This window comes from Salvelinus namaycush, chromosome 41, assembly GCF_016432855.1.
Source record: "Salvelinus namaycush isolate Seneca chromosome 41, SaNama_1.0, whole genome shotgun sequence".
In the NCBI taxonomy this organism is placed as follows: Eukaryota; Metazoa; Chordata; class Actinopteri; order Salmoniformes; family Salmonidae; genus Salvelinus; species Salvelinus namaycush.
This window is the reverse complement of record NC_052347.1, coordinates 12562680-12581937: the sequence shown is the minus strand read 5'-3', so window position 1 is coordinate 12581937 and position 19258 is coordinate 12562680. Positions and strand designations below refer to the sequence as shown.

Here is a 19258-nt window from a genome sequence, read left to right as displayed (position 1 = left end):
TTTAGAGATAACGCATTGAAAAGGTCCAGGTTTGGTATTTCTATTGTAAATATTTACAGCAACGTTATGATGGTTGTCTTTGTTCCAGACCAAACAGTCAGAGACATATTGTACTGGTTACAATATATGCACGTTTCAAATTCTGTACATTTGATCAGAATAACAGTAGTCGATAATATAACAGCTAATGGACGGTGAGCAAAGCCTACAGTTCGTACTTTTTTTCCCAAACAGAAAATACATCGATAATAATAAATGTGCTGTGGTGTCGGCGAGTCTCTGAATAGCTGATACTATGTTATGAGACAGCATATACAGAAGAAAAGTGTATTCATTTCTGGCTGCATTGGTGATCAAACACGTTCCGTGTGTTATTCTCTGTGATTATCTCTGAGTACTATCCACTAGGCAGTGGGACGTCAAGCTCCCTCCCTGCAAGACTGAATAATTCAGCTGAGGTGTAGGTATACAGTATATTAAAGGTGAAAGCGTGACAGAGAAGACTATCTATTATGTATTGTAGGTGGGTGTTACCTGGGTAATGTGAATTTGATGGTGTATATTAATAATGGATTGGAGACTACACACACAACTCTTCAAACAGTCAAGTATGACAATATGTTAATTTATTGTGTTCAAAATCTATAATCTGAAATCGGTTGTAAATAGGGGTCCCCAAAGGTTCCCAGAGGATCTCAAATCCCACCTTTCCTCTATTCTTTCTGACTTTTTTTCTGCATAGCAACATAGTACTCCATCATTTACTTTAATCAGTTGTCTGTGTATTTTAAATAGGCTCACAAATTACATGCATTTTGGCCCATTTATTTTGAGACTGATGAGTAAATTCACTTGACTAATTATTGGAGATGTTTTCATTCCAAATAATAACATTTGGAATGAGGCTTTGGAAACATGTTCTTTCACATGGAAAGATAGCTCTGGGAATAGTGACCTCATGTTCCAGAATGGTCTAATGAACTATTCAAGGAAAGAATTTATGAGATTTTTGTTGGTCAGTTATGAGCATCTGTTGTGTTTATCGTGATGACTTTCAACAAATGACTGTTCATTCTGCACCACACTGAGAGGGGGTTATTTTAATAGGCAATTTGCTTCAGCAAATAAATCATTACACTAGAAGGTCATGGGACTTTTTTTGTTAAAACTTGAAACAAACATACAGAAGATAAGGACATAAGGACAATTCTGCCATTTTGACGTTACACAACCAGAAAATGAAAGTCACTCTGTTGTTTAATTTTCAATGAAACAATGTCATACACTGTGACCATCAAGCCTTCAAGGTTACCCATGTTTTGTCTTTTTTGGGATAATAATTTGAACAAAAAACAACACATTTCCTCTCAAAATGGGCAGCATATAACATTTATCCACACAAAATAGCTCAATACTTGACGCTTTGCTTTAAATGGTCAGACCAAATGATCTGAAGCTCATGTGAGAGGTCAGTCAGTTCAAAATACTGAAAAGTAGGCTACTACTGAATGGCCACCTTATCTGACCTTATGCTGTGTTATTTTGTCCCCTTAAAGCTTATCTGGACAAATGCCCTTGCTTTAATGGGTGATATATATGCTGTATAACTGTATTACTCACACTGCAGGGAGACATAACCTAACTTGTTATTGTCTCATGCAGATCACCATCTGCTTTCAGATACCAGGACCCTAGGCTCTCCCAAAACACAAGAGTAAAGGTAGTGGAGCCATACTTTCATTGGTCAATTATTAACATGATCTTGACAGAGTGGACTTTGTTTTCAGAGATACTCAGGATGTCTTGCTTGTTTTCTTGCTCACGTGTTGACCTCCATCTTGGTTCCCCCCCACCAACCTGAGTCTGTGACTCACGAGTCAGTCACCATCTTCCTTTTGGGTCTCTGTCAGAGCTATGAATGCTGGTTCAGTGTGTAAGTAGCACACAGCCAAGGTTTCCTGGAAAAGCCCCTTCACTATAGCTTTGGGCCCCACTGGAAACACTGAATAAACTCTGTGTATAACAGGCAGGGGTTTTGATTAATATATATACAGTACCAGTCAAAAGTTTGGACACACCTACTCATTCAAGGGTTTTTCTTTATTTTTTACTATTTTCTACATTGTAGAATAATAGGGAAGACATCAAAATTATGAAATAACACATATGGATTCATGTAGTAACCCAAACATATATTTTATATTCTTCAAAGTAGCCACTGTTTGCCTTGATGACAGCTTTGCACACTCTTGACATTATGTGTAACCTTTATTTAACTAGTCAAGTCAGTTAAGAACAAATTCTTATTTACAATGACGGCCTACCCCGGACAACGCTGGGCCAATTGTGCGCCGCCTTATGGGACTCCCAATCATGGCCAGATGTGATGCAGCCTGTATTTGGCACACTAGTTAATTTAAATGCATTCCAGGTGACTACCTCATGAAGCTGGTTGAAAATGCCAAGAGTGTGCAAAGCTGTCATCAAGGCAAAGCGTGGCTACTTTGAAGAATCTCAAATATAAAATATATTTTGATTTGTTTAACACTTTTTTGGTTACTACATGATTCCATATGTGTTATTTCATAGTTTTGATGTCTTCACTATTATTCTACAATGTAGAAAATAGTAAAAATAAAGAAAAACCCTTGAATGAGTAGTTGTGTCCAAACTTTTGTCTGGTAGATTATGTCAATCTACTATAGTAGATTGACTTCGGAAAGTATTCAGTCCCCTTGACTTTTTCCACATTGTGTTATGTTATGGCCTTATTCTAAAATTGATTAAATAGTTTTATTCCCTCATCAATCTACACACAATACCCCAAAACGATAAAGAAAAAACAGGTTTTCAGAAATGTTTGCCAATTTATTAAAAAAATTTAAAACTGAAATATCACATTTACATAAGTATTCTACCCGTTACTCAGTACTTTGTTGAAGCACCTTTGGCAACGATTACAGCATTGAGTCTTCTTGGGTAAAACACTACAAGCTTGGCACATCTGTATTTGGGGAGTTTCTCCCATTCTTCTCTGAAGATCCTGTCAAGCTCTGTCAGGTTGGATGGGGAGCATTGGTGCACAGCTATTTTCAGGTCTCTCCAGAGATGTTCGATTGGGTTCAAGTCCGGGCTTTGGCTGGGCCACTCAAGGACATTCAGAGATTTGTCCTGAAGCCCCTCCTGCGTTGTCTTGGCTGTGTGCTTAGGGTCGTTGTCCTGTTGGAAGGTGAACCTTCACCCCAGTCTGTGGTCCTGAGCGCTCTGGAGTAGGTTTTCATCAAGGATCTCTCTGTACTTTGCTCCGTTCATCTTTGCCTCGATCCTGACTAGTCTCCCAGTCCCTGTCGCTGAAAAACAACCCCACAGCATGATGCTGACACCCCCATGCTTCATCGTAGGAATGGTGCCAGGTTTCCTCCAGACATGGCGCTTGACATTCAGGCCAAAGAGTTCAATCTTGGTTTCATCAGACCAGATAATCTTGTTTCTCATTGTCTGAGAGTCTTTAGGTGCCTTTTGGCAAACTCCAAGCGGGCTGACATGTGTCTTTTACTGAGGAGTGGATTCCGTCTGGCCACTCTACCATAAAGGCCTGATTGGTGGAGTGCTGCAAAGATGCTTGTCCTTCTAGAAGGTTCTCCCATCTGCACAAAGGAACAATAGAGTGCTGTCAGAGTGAGCTTTGGGTTCTTGTTCACCTCCCTGACCAAGGCCCTTCTCCCCCGATTGTTCAGTCTGGCCGGGTGGCCAGCTCTAGGAAGAGTCTTGGTGGTTCCAAACTTCTTCCATTTAAGAATGATGGAGGCCAATGTGTTCTTGGGGACCTTCAATGCTGCAGACATTTTTTGGTACCCTTCCCCAGATATGTACCTCGACACAATCCTGTCTCGGAGCTCTACGGACAATTCCTTCGACCTCATGTCTTGGTTTTTGCTCTGACATGCACTGTCAACTGTGGGACCTTGTATAGACAGGCGTGTGTCATTCCAAATCATGTCCAATCAATTGAATTTACCAAAGGTGGACTCTAATCAAGTTGTAGAAACATCTCAAGGATGATCAATGGAATCAGAATGCACCTGAGCTCAATTTCGATTCTCATAGCAAAAGGTCTGAATACTTATGTAAATAAGGTATTTCTGTTTATTTTTTTAGATTTAATACATTTGCAAACATTTCTAAAAACCTGTTTTCATTTTGTCATTATGGGGTATTGTGTGTAGATTGCTGATGCTTATTTTTTTTAAAAATCCATTTTAGAAAACGGCTGTAACAAAAAAAAATTGGGGAAAAGTCAAGGGTTCTGAATACTTTCCGAGGGCACTGTATTTGATGTATATGTATATTTTTTATTTTGTTTAGAATACTTTTTTTCAGAGCACAAATTACTACACAAATAAATATTTTGAGGATTTAAAGAAAGTACATCAAACTATTTAATAATTGTGATATTTTATATTTGTTCAAAAATCTCCATTGGGCTGTTGTTCTCCTTGGAGAACAGAGCTACACTGTCATTTTCTATGATCTAGCGCCATCTCCTGTCAATGGAAACGCATTGTCACAAACCCTAACGATTGCCTGAGTAAAGAACGAGGAGAGAAGTTTATTTTGTGATGTTATGCAAGTCATTCTTATACAGGGGGATTAAACATTCAATATCTCAGATGTTGATCATGTTTGTGTAATGAAAATGTCTAAAACCTGTATGAATTCAAAAATTCTCTGGCCTATGCATATTTATTTTGTGTGTCTATGTCCTTAGGTGGCTGTTTACTAAACTCATATGCATCAGGTTTAGTTTCCCAATAATTCACTTTTTGTTACAGTTTATCTTGTTTGAGTTGATGATTGATGATAGCAATAAAGACTGTAGTTGTGCTGAGGTTTGTTGGGTATTCCCCAGCTTTGTCCAGCTGTGACTCTGCCAAGGTCATTGGTGTCTAATCTCTGTCCTTTCCCTATTTCCCAGACAGCCCTCAACTCATCTCCCTGTCAGCATTACTGTGATTGGCTGCTCGCTTTTCTGACCTCTGACTTCTCCTCAAGGTGGGCAGAGGAGGAAGGCCGGGGGCTGGTTCAGAGTCTGACATGAACAATCAGGTCCGGTCAGAACACCAGCCCTACAGGGCCCAACAATGGGCTGTGGATTTCGCGGTTGAGTGGCAAAAAGGGCCGACTGGTACTAAGCGGAAAGTACTCAGGGAACTGGCCCTGATCCTATCCTCCATCACTCTTTCTCTCTCTCGCTCTCACTCTCTCACTCTCTTTGTCAGACTGGAGTGATCTCGCTGATTGGTCTGTTGTTTTTTCCTTGTCTGCCCTCGCCAAACTTGGTAGAGTGCTAGGTGCACGAGAGTTTTGCCCTTGGTGTAGGCTACATGTATGGTAAAAGTTGTAATCTGTGATTGATTCATTTTTGTAGTCATTTTTATCATATGACGACAACAAGTTATGACGATGGAGGATTATACAATCGTAACTGGTTATGATTGAATGAATCAGAGCCACAGCAATAGGGTCTTGGAACTTGGATGTACCCTTTGGACATCTAGGAGGGCGTGCGTCTGTGAAGGAATGTACTTTTGTTAATAAGACAGAAAAGGAAAAAAAGAGAAACAAAAAGGTTTGGCCCCTTGGACGCTCTATTAGTGTGGCTGAGTGGTTTCCTGAGACTCTTGACAAAAGCAACTGTAAAGCAATAAAAAGGCTTCCTCATCTCTTGAGTTCTGTCCCCACTCCAGAGCTGGATGTCTGCTTTTTTGTTTATAATTTTTTTTGACAACTGTCACTCAGAACTGGGGTAAACACTCCAAAATGTCTTATCTTCAATGCCAATGACACTCAGAGTTTACTCTCTGCTCCTTATTGCCGTTCTCTGCAAAGTTTAGGATGAACAATTCATGTACAATTTTTGGGGACAAAAAAACCCAGATTTTTTTATTTCCAGAGTTCACTTCCAAAAGTTGTCGCAAAGCCGCATTGTCTGCAAGGTATTGGGTTAAATACCCTACTCAAATGAATATAAATATATATTGTATTATTATACCAACTCAATCTGCTTGAACATTTAGATAATGTCTATTTATGCTGCATGTCAAAACCGTTCCATTCAACACATTTAGTACATTTCCATTTTCCATTTAAACTCATCTGATGGGATAAAGATCACGCTGATTTGTAAAAAATAAATAAAATACTAAAATCCTATCAGTCCTTCCAACTCCCTTTTGGGACACTAGACTGGATTTACTTGCGTGACGAACAAACCTGAGTGAGACTGATTAAAAATGAAGCACTATAGCAACAACCAAGCCAATAGAAGAACGGGAAGCTGTTTACAAGGGGTGTACCGTTTCTATGGTTGCCGGACAAACCTCCTGCACCAGGTATTAAACTGCCTCCGGAGAGATCCTTAACCGCTGCCACCGTTATAAAGACCTGCTTTTGAGACGTTGAATTGAACAAGCGCGCATCAGAGCGCCAAAGACATCTCGAGGTATTTTTTCATACATTTTCAACAGGTGCAAATCCTCAAGGCTAAAGTGAGATTAATAATTTATCAATTGGCCATTTGGATTGTAAGGTATTTTCTCAGCATTATATCAGATCAAGGTACGTTTGTCATGTTTTTACATTATTTTTTATTAAAAAAATTAAAACATATTACAATGAAGTAGGTTATCATTAAATTGTAGCAAATTATTATTGATATCTTGCCATAAAAATACAAAGTCGTTAATTGTAACTATTGTAAGGTTTTGTTGTAAAGTTAAATTACTAGCTAGCTATAAGCATCTTCATATTTTTTCAAATAATTGAAACACTTAAATTAAATCATCTCAAATGTTATCTGATTTGGCACAATTCATTAATTTGTCTAGAGTCAATAGCCTACTCTATTTGATCACGTTTTGAGTCGTTTATCATGAATTCACTCGACATATATGAGTTTATAACAGTGACTTTGTCTCAGCCTTTTTGTGGAGAGTCCCGTTTTATGGCTATAAGCTATTATGTGTAGATAGGTAGGCTAGACTGCACTCCTATCACTTTTCACAAAGTTCTATGACATCCAGACAGTCAACATCGGAACGAGTAAGAATAAACATAGCAGGTCTTTCGCACATAATTTCATTAATAACAGTCTTTATTCTGGGATTACAAACCCATGCACTCCTTTTGTTAAGCAGTTTCTAATCAAATATCAACATTTGAAAGATCTCAACTACATGCAGCTATTGTTCCTACAATTTGTTTCCCTACAAGTCACTGAATAGAACGTGCCATTACCACAGAGAGAAACTATTTCAATTTACACCCTGACATGGCTCAAAGGGCTCTGTTTTCAAATAGGGCTATCATTGTCCTTTTCAGCTTTGTTCATGTCGGGTGTATATTTTCTCCTTGTCAGGCTGTTGTCTGGTGTTATAGGGGGGAGCTTTAGCCATCGGAGCGGAGGGAGGACCATGCTGTCTCTAAGCTGTGCAGACCCCTGGCCCGAGGGCTCGGTGGGGCTGGAGGAGGAAGTGGTGACTGCCGCTGCTCATTCTGAGGAGCTGGACCTGGACGACAGCTCAGCCTCAGCAGGCTCCAGCAGCACTGGGGGCTCTGACAACCTGGATGACAGCCTGACCAGCCTGCAGTGGCTGCAGGAGTTCTCTATTCTCAATGCCAATGGGCCTCAACAGGCTCCTCTCTCCACTCACCACCAGCCTCACTTCTTCGGCCATCAGCAGCTGGGCTCCGAGGCTCCCGCTTCCCCTCTGGCTGGTGACCCTGCATCCATAGGGATGCCCCTCACCCCAGGCAAGCCCACAGCAGCAGCCTATTGTAGGATGCAGTCCCTGTCAGCCCTCCCTAGTCTGGTGGCCCATGGTCACTGCCCCGATGAGGTGGACTACAAGACAAACCCTCATATCAAACCACCTTACTCCTATGCCACACTTATCTGTATGGCCATGCAGGCCAGCAAGAAGACCAAGATCACCCTCTCCTGCATCTACAAGTGGATCACTGACAACTTCTGCTACTTCCGCCATGCTGACCCCACCTGGCAGGTAAATGTTGCTAAAGTCACACACACACACACACACACTTGAAAATGTGAAAATGGCTCTAATAGGATGCTTTAGACTAGGTCCTGTGAGAGGCTCTCAGTCACGTTCGTAACTTGACTATGTCTCGAGCAGCCAGATAGAGACAGAGAGAGAGTCCTCTTCAGCATCTGCCACAGAGGGCTCTGTGTATTTTGGAGTGGAGCCAAGATGCAGCTGGGCACAGAGTTTTTCTTTAACAGAAACGAGTAATAGCACAGTTCTTTCCAAAGTCTGTATATTGAGAGCTTGGGCCGTCTGCCACACTCTGAACAAGCATTAGCAGCTATGGTTTATGGGAATTAAGGGCTCTCATGGTACAAAGATGGCAGCAAATACTCCCGATGGCAGCAAAGACTGCAGCAAATACTGCCTTGGACTTCCCCTTACTTGGCAGTGGGCATCTTGCTTCAGAAGACTTCATCCCCCCACAACACACATTTTAGTGTGTGTGTGTGTGTTTTTAAACCCATTACATTATTTTTCAGAAATAGCACCCAGGTTTTCTGCTTGAGCAACGAGAGGCAATGGGGGAGTATGGGAAGGGGCAGTATGGCATCAAAAGTGCAGATTCCCCATCAAAGGGAAGAAATTCTCTGGAAAAAGTTGCATTTTCTGGATAAATGATTAATTAAGTCGTTAGCCGTACTCCCCGGTTCCAGAAGTTATACTAATTTCCTGAGCATTCTGTTATTGTAAGCCAGTGCATGGGGCAGATAATATTTAACAAAGGTCAGCAGGTCACTCGTCTATTTAGACTAGCTGGGGGAGGCGGGTGGGGGGGGGGGGGGGGGCAGTGTTGAGCTCCTGGTAAGACTGAATGCAAGGGTACACAAGCTAATATATTTGATGGAGCAGGACTGAATGTGTACTGCCATGTCAATCCTGTCCCCCTCATGCGCTATTTCAGAACTCCATCCGGCACAACCTGTCTCTGAACAAGTGTTTCATCAAGGTTCCGCGGCAGAAGGACGAGCCAGGGAAGGGGGGCTTCTGGAAGATCGATCCCCAGTACGCAGAGCGCCTCCTCAACGGGGCCTACAAGAAGAGGCGGATGCCCCCTGTCCAGATCAATCCTGCCCTGCAGAACAGGCTTAGGGCCAACCCCCAGCCCCTGCCCAGGGGCCTTTGCAACCCCACAGGCAGCCAGAGTGGGCTATGTGTCAATCCAGAGGCTCAGCAGCTCCTCAGAGAGTTTGAAGAGGCCACTGGAGCCGACCAGAACTGGGACCCCTGTCTGGCCGAAGGCACCATGCTGGGGGCATGGCCCATGAGAAAGGGAGGCCCTGGACACAAGAGGAAACACCCACTGGGCTCCAGGACTGCCATGGTCAAAGTCCCCCGGCGCTCCAGCTCTCCTTTGCTGTCTGTGGAGGAGTATAGGGAACTGGGCTCCCTGAAGGGGAACTTTGACTGGGACGCCCTCCTGGATTCTGCACTGAGCGGGGAGCTGAGTCTGGACGGAGGGGGTCCACTGAGCCCCATCCCCCAGGAGGAGGACCTGATGGTGCGGGGGACCCACATCTGCCCCCTGGAGGCCCCCGTGGGGACAGCAGACAGCAGCCACGTGCTGGCGGAGACCCAGAGGAGCAGCGGAGCAGACTTTGAGGAGACGTTCCTGGCCACAGCATTCCTGCAGAGCCCCTGGCCAGAGGAAGAGGAGCAGGGATCTACCAACTTCCTGTGCAGCTCCACAGTCAACCTGGAGCAGCTCTTTGACCTGGGAGACTCCCTCGGAGGGGACCTCAGCAGTAAGATAGAATATCTTCTTTAAAGACGTTCTCCAATTCTTTGGCCTCCAAGACTCTTTGACTATACTGTGATGATGACACTACTAGATTATTGTTTAAAAAGAGAGGCACCACATGAACTAAATGGACCTTTTACACATACACGTTTTTAAGATTTCTAGATTATGTTTTTTGAAATTGGTACAATAATGGATGACATCATTAATGCCTACAGAGCAAAAATGCCACAATGAACTGCAGTATTCTAAATAATTACTGGACAAAATCTATATCAAACCTACTGTTGGGACCATGACATTGGATAATAGACATTATCAATAAGACTTCGCTCACAAAGAGAAACAAAATATTCCTGTCTGAGGACAGGAAAACCACCAATATGTCTTTGTTTACATTCTGAATATATATGTGGTATTGAATGGATTGCAGGTTGACATGGATAGAGGAATTGTCATCCAGGCACAAGGCGAGCAACAGAACATTGGAATCGACATTTTAGAAATGTACATTTATTTTGCATTAGATGAAATTACAAAGTAAGACATTACAGTGACTGTACTCTTTGAAAGTTATGGACAGTTTCGAGATGCAAGGCCAATAGCTAATGATGAGATGAGGTGTTGTACCTGACAGTGATGCAACGTTTTAGCTGCTTAAGAATAGGTGGTTTAGCATGCTGAATATTTCATAAAGGTTTAGATGAATCCACCTCACAGGGAATACTATTATTTGTTGTGAAGATCTCTTATTATTGTTTCGGAATTAAAATGATCACAATGCTGATGCATACTAAAATCCCAGAGAAGGTTATGGAATGTATGCATCAGACTTCAGGAATTTCGGTCCTGTACTGAATTTTCTACTGAAATGCTGAATGATCTGACTTTTAACGATCTGTGGATGCATTTGGATGAAATTCTGAAACTAGTATCTATTTAATATCAATATACAATATCTGTAACTGAAGTGAAAGGAATACTATGATGATCAATGAAGAGATATTTGCCAAATTACTACTAATTAGAAGAGTTTTTAGACTTAAAATAGTTTTATGTGTGGGGTTTTCTATAATGACTACTTTCTGAATGCATTCTTTGAATAATGAGCTTTTCACTTTAACTAAATGTATGCAGAACAATTTAAAACAGGTTGTTTTTAGCAAGCTTAGGACTGTCATATTATCAGCAGAGAGTGTACATTTATATTTAATAATCATTAATTCAACAAATTTCAGTGAGTTAACCAGTAACAGAGAGCAGTAGAGGACAGCTCTGGATGTCGTAAAGACAAGTTAATTCCAATGCAGAATAGCTCAAGGCAAGCTTCTCCTTTGCAAAGGTTTCAGTGGCTTGTCAATGAATACCCGACCTTCAGGTTAGATGTGCAAAGAACAACACTTGGGACCAGAAGACCGGCAGTGTTAGATGCTGGGTTTTTACCAAGGAAAGCTGATGGAGGCCTATTGGTCAACAGAAGGACACAATGCAAAAATTATGACATAAACAAGCAGGAATTACATGAACAAATGTTGAGTTATGAGATACTCTCTTGTTTTGTTTCAAGTCTACCTTTACCAGGAAATTGCTTTGTCTTTCCTCTGGTCTTACTAAACCAAATCACACGGTTTCAAGACATGAGTGAGTCTTAAAGGTCGACTTATGGCACAAAAAACGGTACATTTTCGATCAGAAACCGGGTGCACCTTTGGTGGTTCGTCGAAGTGTCATTCTGGTAAGGCATGCCGCGACCGACGTAGACAGTTTGTTAGCTAAGATAGCCACTTTAGCTAGCCAGTGACTCTTCCAGTGTGTTGACGTAATTTCACAGGATTTGTGTTTGGAAAGAAGCTGTAGAGGTCGGTAAGAAATGGCCCTTCGGTAGCCAAATATCTTATTCATAAATTGTGGTTGTGTTTTTAAGCATTAAATGACCTAGTATGAAGGTGCATTGATCAGTTATACAGTTTAAAGCCGCTATTTTTGTGTTTTTGCCCAAAGTCGACCTTTAACATGTATATTAAAATGTGCTAATAGTCGTTATCTTGTAGAATAACTACTCCTGGTTTATTAGTGTTGTAAATCCACCATGAAGTGTGAAAGTGCAATCAATGTACAGTGAGTGATACTTGGTCTATTTTACATTACATTGAAGGGTAGTAATGCAGTTTACTTAGTCAGACCCAGTTCATGGTTTATTGTGTGGTACGGTATGGATACATTCTGATGGAAGGAAACTCCTCCTTTAAAAGTGAATTAACTACTACGATATTTTGTCAGTTATGTATTAGCTCTTCCAAAACACTTGTCATCCAAGTTGACCCTATTGGCATCATACCTCAAGATTTTTTTTATATAGAGATATGCATTCATGTGTGCATTCATACTCTGTTTATTTTTCTGTTTTTCCTTGACAATAAAAAAAACTTTCAAACTTGAATGAGTTTACATTAGTTTTTGTACATCTGGGTGCGGTGCTTTTGAAGATTTCTATCTGTCTTTCCGTCTTTTTCTCTTTGTCTCTATTTTCTCTGTACATTCCTGATTCCACCCCAATTAGTGTGTCTTCTGTGTGTGTGTGTCGTTGTGATTAACGTTTGCCTTTTCCTGCTCATCACTTTTCGGGGGTGACTGTGCTCAGGCATTGGATTGGGGTCTTTCTCTGGCTTTTGTCTATGCTCAGTCAGACACTTGTCCCCCCCCAGGGCTCTGCTCTGTGCTCCTCTCACTGGGTCAGTGTGGGGTCTAACAGGAACAAGTGTCCCACGCCTCCATATATGACTATCCTGTCTGTTCTGGACCACACCGTCTCTCTCTACTTCCGAGGATTAGCTAAGTAACACGTTCAGGGAACTATATGAATATTTCCCTGTGGCGTTTTCAAATGAAGCCCGGTGTATAGCTAGCGTGTCATGGTGTCAAAGACTGGGACTATCTTTACCACACGAATGCCTCATGAGGTAATCAGGAAAAAGTTGGAGCACACAGGTGAGAAATCCTATACCTCTGTATGGTGGACTGGACACCCAACCCTCCACGGGAAGGGTACGGTTCTCCATCTCCATCTGTGGTGCTCTCTGCTTGGGAAAGGAGAGCTGACAGTCTGAGCCTTCTCCCCCAGCCCAGCTCCACAGAGGCCCCCTGGACAGCAGTTATTACATGGTACAGTTGTCTGTCCAGGTGGAGTGTAGGGTTCATAATTATAATGTGGCAGGCTGGTTAGATGAGAGGCTGTTGGTAACATGATGCAGCCATTCTTCCCCAACCCTGCTGATGGCTGCAGGTAAGGAGAGCTCCCTGGTGAAACGCTAACCCTCCCCGCCACTTGCTCGCTTGTCCCAACCCAGGAACGCTCCAAACTGAAAGTGCAAAAAGGCAACAACAGGAAAATGTGAATACCCAGTAATACATTATTCTGTCAAGGGACAGCAAAGTCAGACGTATCTTAGAGATGTAAAGAGATACATGTGCAAAGCTTCCATTTGTTTTATGTGATAAGCAAAAAAATTTAGTGAAAAACAAGTAGGAAAGGAGAATATATTTTTTTGAAATAAAAAAGAAACATCCAGCTAGTTTAACAAGAGGACCTGACCCAGGAGGCCACAAACTGAAGAACATATCAGCCACTAGAACGAGGGCACCAGGGCGTTGCCTTCACAATGTATTTCTCCCCGTTGCCCCCACAACTCCATTGGTATTCAACCAGGCTGTGTACTGCAAAGGAGGGAGCGAGCCGCTGATGGCTTGGGCAGCTCTACTCGTGAGTTCAGCTTATCCATCGGCTCCAGAAAAGAGGGAAAAAGGGAAAAGTGTTAAGAAGAGAGGGGGAATACATCTTTTTTATCACACGGCCAATGAAAGGCTGGTCTCCGGGGTAACTGCTGGTGCCATTGTTATGTAGACTGGAGGGAGAATGGAAGAGTGTATGTTACTGGTCCCTGCAAGGCCCAGGGAGGGGTTGATTAGGGTTGTGGACGGATGGCGTGGAAAGAGAGGGAGGTGGACAGCCCGCTCAGATTTATTATAGTGGCGGTGTAAGTCTTTGTAAAAGTGCACTTACCTTACTAAAGTGAACCTCTACTCACACCCCCCTTCTGGGTGGGGAGGAGGTGGATTCACAGGGTCTGCCTTAAAACACTGCACTGTCTTGTTCGTTTTCCCCCTTTTATACCCTGCCAGGGTATACTATGTATTGGAATAAGCCTCTTATGTTGTTCAGTCAAGTGAATGTCCTAGATAGTGCTCTGAATGGCCAATCATATGGGTAAAATAGATGCACTGTGCCATACACAGCCCTGACAAGATAAGTGGATCACTACAGACCACTTTGTTTTGTACCGTATGTTGCTTGTTTTTCATCTCTGTTCAGTGGGTGTGTGGAGGCGGAAGTAAAAATGTGCCTTATCACATTTTCACTATGGTGCCCGAAAAATCAACAAGGTTACCACACACCATGAAACACATCAGAAAACCCCTTAAGTTTTATGGTGTGCTTTTGTGTTGATTTTACTATGCTCTGAAACAACCTCTAGAAACACATGTTTCAGTACAGGTTCACTGCTGTGAAATGATACAAAATACTGGTAAAAGAGGAATATGTCAAAGGTCAAATAGAATCAAAGTCAATATTAGGCTGATGCCATATGTGTTTGATATGTTGAGGTCAGGCGAACGCTGTGGACCATTGTGAGAGGGATGTGTGGTGGTGAGTGTATATTTGGTGTGACAGTGTGTGTTTGTGTTTTCCTCTGCTGCAGCAGTGTGGGTCGATGTCTCTTTGTCAGTGAGACACAGGCAGAGGGGTAATCTGACATCCATCAGCGGCTTAGTGAGCAATACACACAGTGTGTAACCACAGGGAAACAATACCCAGGGAAACAGTGGGAGGGCCCAGCATTCATAACACAAGGCTGGGGAAGATATTTTGTAGGTGTTGAAGAAGACAGAATGAGACAGCAAATGATTGCAGTGACAAGGACATTTCTGGGGTTTCGGAGTAAACTTGAACTTTTTCCCCTATTGCTGAGAGAGGATGTTCCTAAGGGAGTTATCTTTCATAGAGGTTACTATTAGAGAGATAGAAAACCAGCCAGTCAGTTTAAGGGTGCCACGTTTTGCTGTTAGGAAGGGGGAACCAGTCGGATGTACTAAAATGAATATGGGGGAAACAATAGGTGGCTCAAAGTGTATTTGTATTTATTATGGATCCTCATTAGCTGTTTCCATGGCAGCAGCTTATCTTCCTGGGGTCCAGCAAAATGAAGGCAGTTATATATAATTTTCAAAACATTACATTACATTTCACAACAGATTTCACAACATATTAAGTGTGTGCCCTCAGGCCACTACTCTACTACCACATATCTACAACACAAAATCCATGTGTACGTGTGTGTACAGTGCGTATGTTATCATGTGGGTGTGTATGCGTGTGTCTGTGCCTGTGTCTCTTCAGTCCCCGCTGTTCCATAAGGTGTATCTTTATCAGTTTTTTCAATCTGATTTTACTGCTTGCATGAGTTACTTGATGTGGAATAGAGTTCCATGTAGTCATGGCTCTATGTAGTACTGGGACAGACCTCTCCCCATCTTAGCTACTGTTACATCAATATGTTTTGACCACGACAGTTTCCACATTATTCATTACAATATTTGGTTTGAGATTTAGGGTTTAGTGAATGATTTGTCCCAAATACAATGCTTAACATTTTTGAAACATTTTCTTGACACCCATTCTCAAACTGACTGCAGCTCTTTGTTAAGTGTTGCAGTGATTTCACTTGCTGTGGTAGCCTACGTGTATAGTGTTGAGTCATCAGCATACATAGACACACAGGCTTTACACAGAGCCAGTGGCAGGTCATTAGTAAAGATTGAAAAAAGAAAGGGGCCTAGACAGCTGCCCTGGGGAATGCCTGACTCTACCTAGATATGTTGGAAAGGCTTTCATTAAAGAACACCCTCTGTGTTCTGTTAGACAGGTAACTCTCGATCCACAATATGGTAGGGGATGTAAAGCCATAACACATACGTTTTTCCAGCAGAAGATTATGATTGATAATGTCTAAAGCTGCACTGAAGCCTAACAAAACAGCTCCCACAACTTTTTTTTACTAGAGAGACCTAAGACAACAACATAGCAAGGCAGCAACACATGACAACACCGCATAGTAGCAACACAACATGACAACAACATGGTAGCAGCACAAAACATGGTACATTAGCTAAGTAATTTGTGTAAGTTCCGTACATGTTGAATGCCCTTCTCAATAAGTGTGCTGAAAATTTGTTGTTAATTTGTTTACTGTGAAATAGCATTGTATCTGGTCAAACACCATTTCCCCAAAAAGTTTACTAAGGGTTGGTAACAGGCTGATTGGTTGGCTGGTGATTTTTGCTTCCCTCCAGGCCTAAGGGCACACACATTCCTGTAGGCTTAGAAGAGATGGCAAATAGTTGTGGCAATATCGTCCGCTATCATCCTCAGTCATTTTCCATCCAAGTTGTCAGACCCAGGTGGCTTGTCATTGTTGATAGACAACAATATTTTTTTCACCTCTTCCACACTCACTTTACGGAATTCAAAATTACACCTGTCTTTCATAATTTGGTCAGTAATGCATGGATGTGTAGGTTCAGAATTTGTTGTTGCCATGTCATGCCTAAGTTTGCTAATCTTTCCAATGAAAAATAATTAAGGTAGTTTGCAATATCAGTGGGTTTTGTGATGAATGAGCCATCTGATTTAATGAATGATGGAGCAGAGTTAGCCTTTATTCCCAAAATGTCATTTAAGGTGCTCCAAAGCTTTTTACTATCATTCTTTATATAATTTATCTTTGTTTCATAGTACAGTTTCTTCTTCTTTGGTTCAGTTTAGGTCACATGATTTCTCAATTTACAGTACGTTTGCCAATCGGCTGTGCAGCCAGACTTATTTGCCATTCCTTTTGCCTCAACCCTCTCAACCATAAAATGTTTCAATTCCTCATCAATCCACAGGGATTTAACAGTTTTTACAGTCATGCTTATTAGTACCCGGGTGCATGCTTATTAGTAACTGGAATAAGCAATTTAATAAATGTGTCAAGTGCAGCACCTAGTTGCTCCTCATTACACACCACATTTTCAACATTGGAATAACTATAAAACTTCTTGTATGACCTCTTATACACTATATTAGACCCAGCATTTGGAACTTTGGTTTTCCTAGATACTGTATGGCTACTATAAAGTGTATAAATGAATAATGTTAATAAACAAATGAAATTGAAGTTCTGCATTAGGGTTAGCTGTACTAATCATTTTATAAATGTGCACCTGTCAAGAAGTGTTCCCTACTCAGACATAAGTGTTATGTGCCATGGTTCCTGTGTTTCCTAATTAGCATGTATGTTACGCTGTCCAGGTAACAGCCAGCAAGGTGAGTCACTCCAGAGAGAAAACAATAGTCCCAGAGATCTAGTCCCTCTGAAGCCGCTTAAAGCAGAATCAGTCTCAGTTTACACCTCTGTGTTCAACGTCTCACATCATCGTTGTTCCCCCTTAGCAAGGAAGAAATGCATCTGATCATATGACACGATGTGGCAAAAAATATACAGTGTAATGTTGGAGGAATTAATGAATTGGTTGTAGCAGTGGAAGCTGGAGTGTGGGCACTCTATGGATTTCCCAGCAAGCCTTGCGGCAGTGATAAACTAAAGCACCCTGTCGGCCCTGAGCAGGTGACGCAGGGAGACGGCGAAGCCATTGTGGAGACAGACAATACAACAGCAGCGATGCACACCTTGTCCACATACCTCTGGAGGAAGTGACCAGGTCAACTGACACCTGATCATGCCGTACCCTAGAGAGAGCTCCTCAGACTGTCCCTCCCTTGGGGGTGGAGGGGAGGGACATTTACTGAGAGGAACAAAAAACAAACATAAACAAGGACCATGGCAGCTGGGGGCAGGCTGAGCCGTATGCGTTCCTGGCAGCCGTGGCCGACCTTGGCCGGGCAAGCCCAGACCTGCCTCTCAATGCTGGGTGGGAGAGGCACCAAGCCGCTTGCAGGACTTGGCCTGACTCAATGAGAAAAGAAAATAACACTCTGGGCAAACAAGAGCATAGTAAGCTCTTTCCACCTCACTCCCTTTTTTATTGATTCCTTTATTTATTTATTTCTCAACACTCATCGGATTCCAGCAAACAGCTTGGCTACTGCCCCCCTTTGCTTTTTACTACAGAGTATACTTTCTTTTTCTCTTATTCTACTCTTACTCACTCCTTTCCAGACTTTAATTTGATTTCTTTATTTCTTTGTTTTTCACAGTGGAGATGAGGCTTTGAAACGTTGCTGTTTTACATATCTTAGGGGCTCCCCTCAATAGGTGAGCTGCCGTGGCGACAAAAGCCATAAAAGCCCCCCAGGCCTGGTCGAAGCGTAGGACCCCCTCACTGCTTGGCTCAGCCAGAGCTTTCTCTCAGCACCCCTCCACGGCTCTGTCCCTCCATTCATTGGTGTTGCCTCTCACCCCCAGCAAAGAGCACGGCGGTTTGCATCGGGTGCATCCACTAAATGATTTGATCGGAGGAGACGTGGGATGGAGTGAAACAGAGACCTCCCTGGTCATTTCCCACAACACATTACAGCCCCCAGTGTGGGTCTCCCTCTCCCTTTTCATCTGTCTCTCTCTCTCTCCCCCTTCCATCTGTCTCTCACTTTCTACCTCTCCGTTTTCCTCTCTCTCCGTTCTCCTCTCTCTGTCTAGGGGTGAAGGTAGATGTAATTTCTTACCGAAATGACACCAAAGGGCTCCTTTACTAGGCTACCCGCGCACATTCATCCACTCGCAACATATTTCCAGCCTCCAAACAGTTGTGAATAGAAAGAGACATCTGTTCCACAAAACACCACAAAGTGTAATGACATTTTGGCGATTGTCATTAGGCCAGAATTTATGCATCCACTGCTGTCCTTGCGTGTTTCAGTGTCGGCCATTCATCTCTGCCTTGGCAAAATGTCAATATTCTTGTCAAACCACATCGCATTTTTGAGCATAGGCCATACCACCCGTTTTGAAGTCCATTCGCTCATTTTTCATGCCTCTGACATGTGGTAGCCTAATGATAAATCATGGTGTAATAGCTTACAGTTTTCTTGACATTTTGTTTTAATTATTGTGATAGGGTCATGTATTTTGCCGGGACGCAGTACCGGACTGTACCGCCTTACTTTCACCCCTGTCTTCCTCGCCCTCTCTATCTCCCACCCTCACTCTCTCTCTCTCCTCATCTCTGCTATCACTCATTTGCAGTGTGGGGTGTTAATGGGACTAGGTTGATTTGTGTGTGACGATGGGAATGCTTTATTACCTTACCGGTCAGAGCTTGTCAGGATTTCACATTCTTTTTTGTGCAGAATTATAGG

At 42.4% G+C, this 19258-nt stretch overlaps 1 protein-coding gene across 1 annotated transcript; it reads left to right on the top strand.

The window, feature by feature from the left end:
- Positions 1–6468: 6468 nt before the first annotated feature.
- On the top strand, positions 6469–12286 carry LOC120034375 (forkhead box protein J1-A-like). The gene is made up of 3 exons (XM_038980905.1): positions 6469–6618; positions 7418–8063; positions 9010–12286. The coding sequence occupies exons 2-3, from the start codon at positions 7473–7475 to the stop codon at positions 9871–9873; spliced, it is 1455 nt and encodes a 484-aa protein (XP_038836833.1). The 5' UTR covers positions 6469–6618; positions 7418–7472; the 3' UTR covers positions 9874–12286.
- The last annotated feature ends 6972 nt before the right edge of the window (positions 12287–19258 follow it).

Bases quoted from the DNA above. Each gene is read 5' to 3' on its own strand.
- LOC120034375 (XM_038980905.1), top strand. From the start codon at position 7,473: ATGCTGTCTCTAAGCTGTGCAGACCCCTGGCCCGAGGGCTCGGTGGGG. The intron at 8,064-9,009 runs GTAAATGTTGCT...GCGCTATTTCAG, and splicing joins ATGCTGACCCCACCTGGCAG to AACTCCATCCGGCACAACCT.